The 15,464-nt window shown below is 41.7% G+C and overlaps 1 protein-coding gene across 2 annotated transcripts in view; it reads right to left on the reverse strand.

Moving 5' to 3' along the window:
- Positions 1–4,031: 4,031 nt before the first annotated feature.
- Positions 4,032–15,464, reverse strand: part of AJAP1 (adherens junctions associated protein 1) — a 146,825-nt gene continuing 135,392 nt past the window's right edge. For both annotated transcript variants that reach the window (XM_075906276.2, XM_075906275.2), the window contains one exon: positions 4,032–9,169. In XM_075906276.2, the coding sequence (XP_075762391.2) occupies positions 9,148–9,169 (22 nt within the window). In that variant the 3' untranslated portion in view covers positions 4,032–9,147. The remainder of the gene's footprint in view (positions 9,170–15,464) is intronic.

A 15,464-nucleotide genomic window follows, 5' to 3' on the forward strand; every position in this document is an offset into this window, starting at 1 on the left:
TTGTGTAGACTCTCAGATTGTTTGCAACATCTTGGAAGGCAGTTTTTGTGGGAATATTTAAAGTACAATGAACATAGGACCCTAAAATCAAAACAGCTTGTTTTTCTCACCTTGGTTTTTTTTAATAGCAACATCAGAGTACTAAATATACATAGGGAAATTGGTAGAGGGTCGCATATACAGTGCTTTCCAAGTACATCGCTTTAAAATACAGAAACAAATTAAAAAACACTCTTGGATAAAATAGTTCACCTGTATGGAATCACAGCCATTCAACTTCCTCCAAAAGCCCATTGTCATTTATTATTATTAATATGGCCATGATATGCCTGAAAAAGGATAGTACTACATTAAACTGACACAATGATTTAAACCCATTAAGACTGAAACTCACATACATGTACGTAGTGTATGTGTGTGTGTGTATGTAGATAATGTGTGTGTGTAGGTGGGTGGGTGTATATCCACACACGGTATATAATTTTTTGCAGAAAAATAACAAGAGGTATTCCATGTGTAAAAACAGTGGTTGCCAAGTAAAAGATTCCTTGCGTTAGAAAAAAAAATTAGCAACATTTGAAATAAACTGTAAACTTCATTGTATATGGTCAAACAAAGCAATAATCATAATAATAAAAATTAAAAGTAACACCCCAGAACCTAAAACGATTTTCAACAGAAAGCTGTGCCCTTGGAGTATGTCTGTGCAAGACATTTTTTTCTCAAAGTAACTGTTATCTCTATGTATGTCACTGTTACAAATGCATCTATAAATTTTGCGAATAAGATGAAAGAGAGTTCAGGAAGTATCACGTGACTTCTGCAGTAGAAACCGACCCCAGCTGGGCTTCTAAAATGGGGAGGGATGTCTTAGTGGGTTGCCAATCTCTTACATGTTTCATACTTGATTAAATGAAATTTCCCATATTTGAAGGGCATTGGTGAATTATATAGTTGTTATATGTAGAATGTTTGCTGCCTTTTACCTCCATTGCTCTCCTTCAGAACAAACTGCTAGAGGAAAAGAAGTACACAAAAATGAATCTTTCAAATAATATTTCTGACTTGGTAAGCCATGTTGCCAGCTAGGCAGTCATGGTGGGAGAAATGGCCACAATTTTAGGTACAAGGAGGTAGCTGGATATTTGTAAAGATACTGCTCAATGAAGACATTTATTTTCACTTTGGTGGGAAGACAATAAAATCACATCAGCATTTACCCAAAATCTTTCCATTGCAGAAAGATGCACTTCTTTCCTAGTGGTGCTAACACCAATTGCTGCCTTGTGATAATATTCAGTTTTCAATGCATTAGGGATTTGAGAGTTTTCTCACTAGTGGTTGGCAACTTTCAGGGTAAGCAGCCAAAAGACTAATGCTACAGGGATTCAGACAAGCATCTAGATAAGTACAGGCTATGGTTGCTTTCTATTCCCATGACTCCCGTTGATTTCAAAGAACTTTAGAAGAGGCCCCAAGTCCCTCGATTTTTGCTTGTCCCTTACTCGGGAAAAATCCCTACTAAAGTCAGTGGGGGCTCGTTCTGAGTAAGAAGTAAATAAAAAGGAAGGCTCTGGTCCTTCAAATATCTTCTGATGTAACCTGTCCCCGTTCTCATGTGTTACAGTTGATGGGATATTCCCTAGATAGGGTTTTGGCATTTAAAAAAGGAACCAAAACTATTCTGAACCTCAGGATGAATTCACGTGGCAGATTTAGCTTTAGAACAATAGAACTGGTGGGTTCCTGGTGTATGTAACTGTCTGACTCCTACCTATGACCTCTTCTGAGAGAGCCACATGTTCTAGGGAGAGAGTTGATGGCTCTAAGTTTTTGAATCCTATAGCAATTTAATTGTCACAGTGTATTTGTTGGGTTCTTTTGTTGGATAAAATTAACTGCGTGGGAGTGGAAAGATGTGAACTGGAATTGCCTGGCAAACACTTCAGTTCTTTTTTTGAACTGTACGATTTGCAGTGCATTGAGATGAAACATCAAATGTCTATTCCTAGGGAACTAACATACTCAGGGTATATGATGCAATGAGATGCCCATATGTCCAGCTTACAATCGCACACGTAGCTGAAAGGTCACTGTAACCTGCGGGTGTCTTTTCTGTAATGTTGTCCTGCTCTCTGAGAACTCCTGTAGCCCAACAGACTAGCTGGCTTTCCCTCGTGCAGTACACAATATACTGACCACCTGCATGATGCTGAGCCTGTTCAGAACAGGATACAGACACTGGCTAATTCATGCTCACCACATCCCTGCTAGGTAGATTTGGGAAATGTTGCAATCCCCATGTTGCAGGGGAAGGAAAGGAGGCAGAGCACGTTCACAGGAGTTTGGGACTCCTACCTCAGGTTCATTCATGTAGGCAATGCAGCCTCTCCAAACCTCTTATCCATCAATAAATTCTGCAGTGACAACACACTGGGGGCCCTGGCTTAGGACTTTCTGGGAACATGGGCTTTGCTCCTACCAGGTGCTGAGGTCTCTCAACTCTCACTGAAATCAGCTCTGCTCACTTGAGAATAGTTTTCTGAATGGTGTCCATTAAGCGCTTAGATCTTAACAGAATCCATCCCTTGGGATGTAAAATGAAAACAATTCCAGAAAGAAACAGTCTGAAGAATTCATGTGCAGGTTGAACCTCTCTAGTCCGGCACTCTCTGGTCCAGCAACATCCGTGGTCCGGCATAATTGTTAGCTGGATGTCCACTTAGCATGGGTGTGGCCAAGTTTCCTGTGGTCCCATAAAGTTTGTTTACAGTCACCAGTCCTGGCTCTCAGTGTTCTGTGCTGTTCTTTAGTTCTGACTTACTCCTAAATGTCTTCTGAGAACCCTGTAAGCAGTGGAAGTGTTGGTGATGCTGCTAAACAATATTGACCTCCTGTGGTCCAGCAAACTCTCTGGTTCGGCACCAATCAGGTCCCAAGGATGCCAGACGAGAGCGGTTCAACCTGTTTAACCCGCATACGTAGCAACCAAAATCTTCCGTGGAGTTCTGCTGAAAAACAGCCCGTCCTTGCTGGTTTCAGTGTCCTCAGAACCCTCTGCTGGAACACTAGTCATAGTATTATAAATGTTTGCTTCCTGGTGTTCATTGCCTATTCTCAATAAATATATGCCCCATATTCCATAGTGTGACACTGCTAAATGCATCTCTCTGTAAATATAAGGTGTATTTACAGGACATTTGCTCCAACACTGGTTACCTAGAAGTGGGAAAAGGTGTTTCCTACAAGCAAGTGTAAATAAAACTAAAATGTGCAGGGTCTTCACTCTCTGTTTTGAAGTATGGGTTACCCCACAATCCCATGGAGCATAGTTTGGCTGGAAAAGGGATTGTGGTTCTGATCACCATACAAAATATTTACTTAGCCCTGATCCTACACACATCCACCTGAGTACTTTTCCTCCCAGGAGTAAGTCCCATTAAACTTGGTATATGAAGAAAGTAATAATACAGCCTGTGTATCTGGCTCCTCACTGCTAAAGAATTTTGGGCCAGGTGTTCTGCTGGAGTTGGTTAGAGTCAGTGGATTTTTTTGTTTTGTTTTTTGCTTCCTTTAGATACTAGGAATGAATTAACTCCAACTTGTTTTTTTAGTTGAACAATTCTAAGTCTCCTGCTGACGGTTTTACAGGCCAGTCCCTTTATTGGTTTGTTTAGCCTGCAAAGGGATGCAGGTATTCTTGTGGTAAAGTGCAAGTGCGGTTGGTCCTTACAAATAAGGGAAGTCTGTGTGTCTCTTTGCCACTGTCTGGTCTCACGCCAACCAACTCTGTCTCTTTGCAAAGTGTATGGAAGGCTTGTGACGTTGTCATCTGAAAGATATACGTGAGTCCCCTGTGGTCTGAGGTATTCTCTCTTGTGGATTTCCTACAGGGTGTTTATCCCATGGAAGTTTGGACCCTTCTTGCTTACCCCCCAAGGGATATACAGTTCATACCATTCCCCGCTAGAGCAGTCTAGTTCAGACTCTAACGCCATAGATGCACAAATACATCACAATGCTTCAAACAGTTTGGAATAAGGGATCTGAAATATATTTGTCAAACTGTCATTAGGATTACATCGGAATACCCACAAGTACTACTCAGTGCAGCCAACAGATACAAATAAATAGAAGATCAATGGGTAAAGGTACAAAACACAGTCTTTGCAGCTGGTAGAGGATCAACGCTATATAAGTAAAACAAAGAAGGAAAATTCATATACTCTGTGCTGGCAAGTTTGTGAGGGCTGCATTGTTTACACTGGTAAAATACAAAAGCCCCCATATACTGAATCAATAGATTGCACCAAAGTAATCACCCCAAAATGACATGAATCGTGCAAGTTTTGGTTTAACTGCTTGCTTAAAAAAAATGTCGCTTATTCGGCATATTGATAATGGTCAACAGTGCCTCTACTGTATGGTGAGTGCAGCAGGTGGTGTTAAGGACTGCTTACACCTCACTGTATGAAAGTTGTGATATGCTGACAGACTGGAATGGGACTCGGAGGCATGCATGTTTGGGGAGGAAGGGGGTCTCAGTCACATCTCTCTAAAAGGAGATTTATTGGCATAATTTCACTGATGCCAGAGGAACCACTTCTGTTTCCCACCAGTGTGGGTGAGAGGAGAATGAGGTCCATATATAGAGAGAGAGATAAAGAAATAATAATTCTGACTAGTGGAATTATTAATCAAAACAGGGTAGTCAGTTATGCTGATTAATTAAGCCCTCTATACTACTAAGCAATCTGGTGCATGTTCACCGCCTCTTCCGTGAATGGAGTGCCCGCATCGTTGTCTGGGAAGTCACACTGGATGAGCGTAGCACCGCAGTGAATTTGAATGTAGGAGGTAGAACCACGCTGTTCTGTGGCCATGTTAGTCCTCCCCTGGTGACTGGAGAAAGGCCTGACAGTTTGAGGGCAGCCATGTTTTGGAGAGGAGGAGGCAAAGCACTGAGTACATGCGCAGTATGTTTCCACGGAGTCTGTTGAAGGAGCATCAGTCCCTTTGTGAAAATCTCCCCTGAATGGAAAACAGGAAACTAGGACTGTGTTCCACTTACATCCTGCTGAATTGGCCACATCTGGGACTTCAGGAGTGCTCCATGGTGAAGTTGATTCCCTATGTACATTGCCTCTCTCCCACACTATGTTTCAGTGTTAAAAACATAGCCCTGGAATTCCAGATCAGCAAACTTCAGCCTGCTACAATAGAGTCACTAACTGATCCCAAAAACAGAACACTTGGGGGAGCATAGGAATCGAACATGTCTGTCCAGCCTTCCTTTTTAAAATAATTAACGGGTAATGTCATGCAAGAGCACAATGTACTTGCATTTTCTGAAAGATTTTTCTAAAGTCACCTGTAAAATATTATGAAGGGAAAACATTCTAATCCTCTACCTCACAGTAGAGTATCTAATGCTATAGAAATCTCAGTGAAGTCAAATGAGCTTTATTCAGTTTAAGAGGATCAGAATCCGTCCCTCATGCAATGAATGAAGGGGAAAATTTTGTCATGGAATAAAAACTGATTGAGGTTCTATGACACAAGATGCTACTGTACATTAATATTAGTTAATATTCATAGGGGAAATGGATGCCGAGTTGATGAATGTGTTGATTAGTATTATCAAATCTGTGATGGACCTAAGCTGGGTGTAGAGTCATTAAATGCTGAGCAGCACAATGGCAGATAAAATGTAATGTGGAAAAAATATCACCTAGTGCATGTGATCAAAATTCTACTCTACTTCTCATATGTATCACCAGCCTCTAGACTGGCTGGGTCTTCTAAGGAGAAGAATTCAGGGCATGAATCTAAGTCCATTAAAATCACTGGGCGTCTTCCCAATGTCTCCCAAAGTGTTGAATCAGGCCCATAAATGATACGGTAGAGAAGTATGAGGAAGCTCCCAGAATTCAGCAGCCGATTAGCGAAACACAGGCACATTAAACATGGTGAGGACGTAACTTTCTTTTTTGTCTCAAATAATTAAATATTGACTGTAATACAGAAATTGAGTCTAATGTCTACGTATAGCTGTAGCTCTGGGTAATCCCAACAGAGAGAGAGCAGTTTATAAAGAAGATTTAGGGGCTTTGGGTTAAAAAAGCTGCTCTCCGTTAAATTGGTGTAAAATAACTCAAACAACATTTATTTCATTGGTTATTCCAGGGTTACAGCAGAATCACTAGAGCAGAGTTGGTTATTTTAGACATGTCAGGTCATATTAATTACTTATGGTGGATGCTTCAGCTAAAATTACTTGGATGCCATTATCTACAAAAATTAGCTATAAGACCTGGGAGTTTCAAGTCATTTCTAATAAAGGGAATAGCTTCTTTCAGGCATGGGAGGGTGGCAGATTGTAGAGACAGGAAGAGCCTCAGACTTTAGCAAACAGTTTTCAGTCTTGAAGAGTCCCCTAATTAATTGTCAAAGTGTATATGCCATAGGACACCTTTCAGGCTATTGAAGCAGATGGACAGATGTTAGTGGCTGTCAGTGAGGTATCGCTGTTTCCACGCCTTGTATTTAAAGATGAACAGCCAAAAGGAACTTTGGGTTTTTTTCTAGCTATCTAGCATGTCACCACCTGCTACACTACTGTGAATTATCAGAACCCTAATCCCACTGCAAACAGCAAATTTTAGTGCATAGGTCAACAGGTTCAAAATAGTTTATTTCCCTTAGCAAAAAAGAACAGATGCTGAAAGGATCGGGTGATAGGTTATTGGAATGTAACGGACTGGAGCTGAGTAAACAAAAGCATAGTTTGTCACAGGAAATTTGTCTTCATCTTTCTGCTTGTGGAACCTCTGAGCAGATGATAAATCCATTCACTTTTATTCATGATACAAAATAATTTGAGGTCTTCTTTACTGACTCTGTAGCTCTTTATTAGTGTTTGCTACATATGCTACAGTCATGATGTAAGCCCAAGGAAGTCACCTGAAGGACACCACTGATTTCAGTGGGCATTGGATCTGGTTCAAGGTTGGTTTGTTATTACTGGCCGAAGGAGTCACTCAGAATTATGTGTTCCTCTTTGATAGTGTGAGAGTGCAGGCTTTTCTGAATAATCACACACAGAAATCTGAAATTCAACCTCTCAGAGCACTCACCCTAACTCAGAAAGTTGCTTTGTGGCAATAAAAGGCCATTGGTAGCAAGTTCACAGAAAGCAAACACCAGAGCCTCTGCCAGAGGGAATGCATTTAAAAATCAGCGCCAATGTTTGGAAGTACTATGAAGTTCCACGAGAGATTGAGGAAAGGGCTGTAAAACCCTGTTGCGCCCAGCATCAATACAGTGGCTTTGTGTAATCGGCTGCTTCATAATTTGCCACTGAGATGAGTGTCTGAAAACGCGGTGTCAGCAGTGAAACCTTCGCCTGCATTCTTCCACCATCCGAGTAATGTTTAAAACTTGTCCTTGGCCAGCCCCTAGATATAACTCCATTAAGTATATAAACAGGGCTCAGGGAATTCTAAAAGAGGGAAGCTGGAGCGGTTTTTATGGTTTCCTTCTCTACTCTTTCTTGATCCTTCAATCCAAAAGGTAAAAAAAAGTTCTCTACTCAATGTCCCTGGTCAGCTACTATGACAGCTGGCCCTGGTTTAAAGGGACAGTAACACTCGCTGCTGGTTTCAGCTGTTCATTCCTGTGAAGCTTCTACAGGATGTATTGTCTAATGAATGGATACAGGTGCTGGTGCAGCTCTCAGACTCTGTGTTTAGATTTTCGGCAGTCCAGTCCAGTGTCTTCTCAGCCTCGTCTGTCTTACCAGGAATGAGGGAATGCTATGGGGAGCAGATATCACTTTGATGATGTCTTTACAGATGCAATTTCTAGTGATGGGCGATGAGGAACAGAAGGGGGAGTTTGTCTCTATTGATTTCACCACAAACAAAATAGCATGAGAGAATTTGTCATAACCATGGCCAGGGCCCAAAGGTTTACATGGAGCAGAAGCCATGCCATTTCAATAGCACCAACCTGTGCCGTTTGGAATCAAGTCCAGTTTTAAATTTACCCTCTAGACGCAGAATGCTCTTCCAGCTCACTGCTATTTCATAGCACGGCGGTTACTCAGATTCTGGGCTAAGAATCTGAAAGTATCTGAAGGGCTCTTGCTATTGATTCCTTTCCTGTGTGGCTTCAATTGGGGGATTTTTTACAATTTCACAATAACTGGAATGCGGTTTGTGAATTTGCCCTGGAGGTGTATATCCTTTAATTGTATTGAAAACACCTCTCAGTTCTGCTTTTGTTTCAAAACAGCCCCAAAGACAATTAACCATTCTCTTTCTTTTGAGAACCAACTGATCATATACATAAACATTGCCATACATTTCTAACATAATCCCCCCTGGCAACTCTATAATGGATAAGAAAACTATAATTTTAACAGAGTTTCAGTAATGTCTCAGAGAATTATCTCTAATCAATGGTTTATTGGGCCTTGCAAATAATTTCTTCACTAGTGGAAATTCATTTCAAATATATTTATGTGTGTGTGTATGTGTGCGTATGTGTTTTAAAGGCAAGCTGCCAAAGTAGAAAACATCAGTTTATTCAGTTCACACTAAGAATGTTAAAGAAATCAGATTTGTAACCCATGACACAATCTTTTAAAAATGAACATTTAAGATTTTCAAAAATTGCTACAGTACAAAAAGTGTTTGTGTTTGTGTGTGTGTTTGTATATATATATATATATTTATATCTATATGTATATATGTATAGTAACCAGAAATACTGACTTTATCAGAAGAGATTCCCCGCCCCAGTTTTCTGTAATATTTCTACGTGTAATTCACTTAGCTTCAGCTTCTTGTGAAGTCTTTCAGATCAGTACATGGCACATAATGGTATTATTGGCACAGGTTCAGAATCACAGTCCATGTTCCAAACTCTAGATGTTCGGTTCTTTTCCTTTATTTCTTAACTTCCTCTTTCTTCATAGACTTCTTTGCTTGCACATTTTTTTCCTCCCATAAACGCACTCTCTGAAAATGCAGTTTCCTACAGGTGTGTTCATTTTTATAAAAATATATTTGGCCCATAGAGTGCTGTTGTTTGAGTCTCCTACTGGTAAACAGAAATGGTAGGGATAGGTAACCCATTATTTTTTTACAGGTTCACCAATGGAATCCTGTTAAGGATGAAAAGAAAAAATAAAGATTAAATTATAACAGGTAAATTTTGCCAGAATATACTTAGGTATTTTTGGCAATGTCTCAATCATGCATGTTTTCATGGATATTTAGCTATTCTCTTTTCCCTACATAAACCCCATAATTATTAATATTTAACCTCTTAAAATACTGGATGCTTCTGTCGTTCATGAAATTTAGCCCCACAATAAGATTTATGGATGTAAATGAAAATGGCAATTGGTAAGTGTCCAATGGTAACAGTCAGAGCACTATGTTAGGAAGAGAGCCTATTGCCCATCCTGGGAATTAGTTTGACTGCAAAATGAATCACTAAACATCAGAAACAACATGCTGGGCTTCTGCTTCCATCGAAGCTGTTGCATCCAAAATGCCACTTCATTTATGTGTCTGCTGTAGCGTTTCCCTGCATACGCGGCAGAGTATTAACTCACTTTCCAGTTTCCTTCAGACTAGACTCCTCCTGGGAAGGACAAAGTAACCTGGCTGCTAGAATCATTACTGTGTGAGTAAACTAAGTCCATTAATGCCTTGCCGGCTGGCTGGCAAGCGACAAAAGCCTACCGCTAGGAGGAAGGATGGCTGAGCAGAAAGCTCAATGCTGTAAATATCCAACCACACAGTCAGCCAGCTGTAACTGGAGGGGCCACGCTTACTGAGCAGTAGCTGTCAGATTCTGCTGCTTTCCTGCAGACCAGCGTGCCCTGCCGCACAGGAGAGAGAAGTGCCGACCAGCTGGTTAGCAGAGGGCCCACAGCTAGGTTTTGTTGCTACTGGTGGTGCACATCTGCACATGCCTCAGTGCACATAAAAAACTTTCTTCTGCACATGGATGGAAAAGATTAGAGGGAACATTGCTGGAGACCCTAACCAACATGGGGGACCCAAAGCCCTGATGGCTGACACACAGCCACATGCATCAGCAATTGCATGGCTATTAAAATACCTCAAGAAAACCCATCCAGAAGCAGTGAGCACCAGAAGGTCTCCATAGGGGTGCATATTGCCATGTGCTTTCCAGGCCAGCTTCACAAAATCAAGAAGCTGGACTCTTTTGGATAAATCACATTCCCCCCGGACTTTGGGGCCAGTTTCTCCACTGCAAGCTGGCCCTTCTGCACTTCACTTCTGGTCCAAAGGGGCTGCAAAGAAGCCAAATCTTCCAGGCAGCCAGCTCCTGCACCACTCAACTCTGCATCTCTGAAATGAGGGGCACAGTGGGAGGGAAGAGGGGCAGAAGGCTACCGCACGGATGACTCTCAATAGATAAATAACACCCGAAAGGCCAGAGTCACCTCGTTTTGAGGGTTCTGTGTGCAAGGGGAAAAATGGAAGCTAGAACCAGGTAACTTATAACTTGGCAGACATCCAGACTGTCTCTTACCCAGAGTATTCCTGAATCCTTATACCTCGCCAATGGTCACCCATCACGAGCCACCATATTGCATATTGCCACTGAGACAGCACTTTCACTGGTTTTAAGTGAGCCGTTCAGACTGGCTCATTTGCTTCAACCTCTCTTGAAAAGCCTCAGATGGGTGTGGCTTACCTCAAACTTGCCTATGTTTGGGGGGAGCCCTTTGGCATTAGACGTGGCTTTCCAGAAATGGTGTTGCTAGAGACGCTTCTGGAGAACCATAGGGATGACTCAGCGGCTTCGCTTATTTTACACTTTTATCTCCTCAACATGTTTTCCAAACTCTACTGTATTTCTGATCATCCTTGAATTCTAAAACTTTTCACACTCCGACTAAGAAGGGAGGAGTGGCACGGCAGATGCGAAGAAAATATGAGCATTGACATGATTTTTTAAAGCTTAAATGCCCTAAAGACCTAAAGAAATCCATAGAAAATTGGTTAAACATCAACAATACAGACCCTAGGGAAATTTCTCTTTAGCTATTTATTTGTCCTTTTTAAAAAGCTTATTCACCACATAATATTCTTTACATCTTCTATATGGAAATTGCGGTTTTTAAGAATGAGCACGTGTGGTTTGTGCATATCATGCATGTGTGTGCCACATACATATGATATGCACGTGTGGGTTTGTGCATCTACTCATGGCATGCATGTGTTGGAATACATGTGTGTTGTTATTGATGTCTATGGATCAATATAGGATTTGTACATGGTTGTGGGTTTTCCATGATGAGGTGACTGACCGGTTGCAAAACCAGCACTCTCTGGTCTGGCAACAACAGATGTTCCTGGGCAACAGAGCCCGGGGAGCCTAGCGGCAGGAGGGCCAGCAGCAGGAGTTGGGGTTGGAGTCCACGGCAGCACAAGACTGGAGATGCTGGTGGCCTGCAGCAGCTTGTAGCAGCCTGTCCGGGACAGCCCTGGGACCAGGGGACACCAGCAGCCTCGCTGGTCAGGAATTAGCCGTAGAGATGACCAGAGACAGGGTGAGGGTGGGCTGGGGTGGTAGCAGAGCTGGGAACATTGAGAGGCAGCAGGCTGGGGGGCTGGTGACAGGGGACCTCCCCTTATCTAGCAAATTCTTTTGTTCAGGACTTGCCAGGTCCAAAGGGTTCCTGACCAGGGAGATCCACCCTGTATATACTTGAAGTATGTGTCAACATGAAGTATGCACACCTCTTCCTAGGGTCCATGCGGCAGGTGCTTATGTCATTTTTGCATGTAATTCAAAATGCATATGGATACAAATGTGACATGCAGTGAGTGCATGTGTGACCTTTTCCTCACACATTAAATGCTTCAAATATGCATTTAATTGAGATTTAAGTAGAGAAGATTATATGTTAAATAAATACTGCATCATAATTAAAATATATGTCCAGGGGCTTAACGTCCAGGCAAGAGATACATATCTCATTTAGTTATTAAACGTTAATCAAATCTTCACCATTCATTGATAGCTATTGTCTTTTAGGAAAGTATCTTCTTAAATCAAAAAGGTCTTTCCTCCATAATGATTGCTCTGACTAAGGTGAATGCAGAGGAAAGAGTCCTCAGCCACCTTCCTACGTCCCAATTATTGTGGCATGTAGAGCTCCGAGCATTGCGCCGGGTGCTAAACAAATGCATTGTGAGAGCTAATCCCTTCCCTCATCACGTCTATATCCTGATAGATAAGACATATGATGCATCGTCATCACTCTTTAAGAAGAGGGAGCTTATTAATAAGCTCACATTAAGCACCTGTGATAGGGCTGCAGCTTGTAACCAGATTTCTGAGAGGTCAGTCTAGAACCTCTACTACGAGACTAGCCATTAGGAAACAGGCATCCCATGCTAAACGCTCACTCCACTGCCATTTCCGCCCTCTCCTACTCCTAGGCAAACCCATGACACGTAGAACCATGGGCAAAAATTTCACTCTTTCCAATTCAAACCCTTATCTACTTTGCTTTGCTTTGTGTCTATCAAAAGAGGGTGAGGGATGATATTTGCTGCTTCCCTCGAATGTAAATATCCTAGGGTATGTCTAGACTACAGGGTTTTGTCGACAGATCTTGGTCGACAAAGTTTCTGTCGACCAAGATCGTCTAGACTACATCCAGTTCTGTCGACAAAGCGGCTTGTCCACATAACAGTGTGGACACAAAGGACAGTGTAGATGCAATAATGCCTTCTATTGACAGAACTCTGTCGATAAACGGCGTTATTCCTCGTAGAATGAGGTTTACATACATCAACAAAACTGCTGAGTTTTGTCGATGTTATGTCGACATAACTCAAAGGCAGTGTGGACGCAGGTATAGTTTTGTCGACAAAAGTCCACTTTTGTCGACAAAACCCTGTAGTCTAGACACACCCCTACTGATGTCATTCCCCCCAAAAAACATAGGGAAGTGTCACGGGGCAGCCTCTGTGGTGGCTTGTTTGGGAAGTGTCACTTCTGTAGACCCAGCATCGCTCCAGCAACTGAGAGTTAGGAATTGACTTGTCATGCAGTGAAGATGGCTTCCCAATGGTTTCTCAATGGTCTTTCCTTGGAACTCTGAGGGCCTGTCTACACTAAGGCTATGTCTAGACTGCATCCCTCTGTCAACAGAGAGATGCAAATCAAGCACACTGAAATTGCTAATGAAGCAGGGATTTAAATATCCTGTGCCTCATTAGCATAAACATGGCCGCTGCTTTTTTTCAAAACGGAGTTTTTTTCGGAAAAAACGGCAGTCTAGACGTGATCTGTCAAAAATAAAGCCTTTTTTGACAGATCCTGTATTCCTCAAAAAATGAGGTTTACAGGATCTGTCAAAAAAGGCTTTATTTTCGACAGATCTGCGTCTAGACTGCTGTTTTTTCAAAAAAACTCAGTTTCGAAAAAAGTGGTGGCCATGTTTATGCTAATGAGGCACAGGATATTTAAATATCTGTTTCATTAGCAATTTTGATGTGCTTAATCTACATGTCTCTGTCGACAGAGAGGTGTAGTCTAGACACACCCCTAGGACACTATTCTGAAATAACTAAAATCGATTTAATAACTCCCAAAATTACAAAATAGCGTATCCACACTGCAGAAAAGCCTTGAAATGAGTCCCAAGCAGGCTTCATTAATGTGGATGCAATACCTCAACTTAGAGCCTCAGGAAACACTGGGGAGTAATTAGTTTGAATGACTCTGGGGAGGAGCTATTTCAAAATAGCAGCACTGGAGCATCCACACTAACACTATTTTTAAATAACCATTTCTAAATTAGCGTTATTCCCCAAGGAAAGCAGAATTTCAGATTTCAAGATAAGCAGCCTGTTATTTCAAAATAACGGGCTTGGTAGTGTGGACACTCCACTTATTATTTCGACTTAAGCAGGGACAATTCTCTGGCGTCATTTTTTTTTAATGCTTCTGATTAAAGCGCACTCATTCTTAAGTTTAGGACCACGAGCTACTAGTGGAGGTCCTTGGTCAGCAAGGATTTCAACATGCAAGTTGTCCTAATCCAGCAAAGCACTTAAGCATCTGCTTAACCTTAAGCACGTGAGCAGTGCTGTTGTGTTCAATGCAACCTGAGTGTTCTGCACGATTGGAGCTAAACAGCACACTCAGGGCACAGAACACTTGTTCTGGAATCGGTTTTCTCTGTGCCCTGGCTGCCCAATGCAAAGTATCTCCTACAAGAGGAAGACAAAGGGTGAAGAACTTGTCGTTATGGAAGGGGAGCTCAACTAGCCCTGAGCCCCTTTCCCATTTTTTATCATCTGTAACCAGAAAAAAATCAGGTAGCCTGTAATTTGTTTGATTTTTTTTAAATGCCATCTGTTCAATTCTCTTGCTGGAAGGTGACAACTGAAATATCAGCGTTCACCAAGGAGAGCACTGAAGTCTTAATTAACTGGCTTCTTTAGAATACTTAATCTGTCATAGCAGGTCTGTATAAGCAATGCTATTATTCTTTGTAAGACAAGCCTGGATATTTTATGATTGACTCATCTGTTAATATTTGTACCAAAAATTGCTGCTGTTAGGCAGAATGAGGGCATGAGAGCAGCAGGCTGCAGTTTTCAAAGCGCAGAATTACCGTACAGTGCTGTGGCTTCTACCGACTTTCTGTGAATGCTGAAGCAGTATCAGCCCCATGATACTGCTAGCAATTTAGAATCCCAAACAGTCATTTATAGAACAATAATGTTTAACACTTACAGAACTCTGTACAGATGCTATTTCATTAATGCACGGTAATCAGTATGTAATATTTATATTGCATTCGGAAGGGTCCCTGCATGTAAATGAGGTCAACAGTTGATGTGCCTTATAGAATTTCATATGCTGTCCTGCCATGTTGTTTAGTCAAACACCATGGCTGTGTCTACACTGGCAAGTTATTCCAGAAAATCAGCCACTTTTCCAGAAAAACTTGCCAGCTATCTACACTGGCCGCTTGAATTTCCGGAAAAGCACTGACGATCTAATGTTAAATCATCAGTGCTTTTCTGGAAAAACTATGCTGCTACCGTTTGGGCAAAAGTCTTTTTCCAGAAAACTGTTCCGGAAAAGGGCCAGTGTAGACAGCACAGTAGTGTTTTCTGAAAAAAAGCCCCGATTGCGAAAATGACGATCGGGGCTTTTTTGTGGAAAAGCGCGTCTAGATTGGCCACGGACGCTTTTCTGGAAAAATTGTTTTTTCAGAAAAGCGTCCTGCAAATCTAGACACACTTTTCTGAAAATGCTTTTAATGGAAAACTTTTCCGTTAAAAGCATTTCCGGAAAATCATGCCAGTGTAGATGTAGCCCACAAGAGGCCAGAATTCAGGACAGGAAGCATGTGAAACTCAAATTTCAATCCACAGGACTTTGTGCAA

This window comes from Pelodiscus sinensis, chromosome 24, assembly GCF_052426305.1.
Source record: "Pelodiscus sinensis isolate ZL-2025 chromosome 24, ASM5242630v1, whole genome shotgun sequence".
NCBI classification, from domain to species: domain Eukaryota; kingdom Metazoa; phylum Chordata; order Testudines; family Trionychidae; genus Pelodiscus; species Pelodiscus sinensis.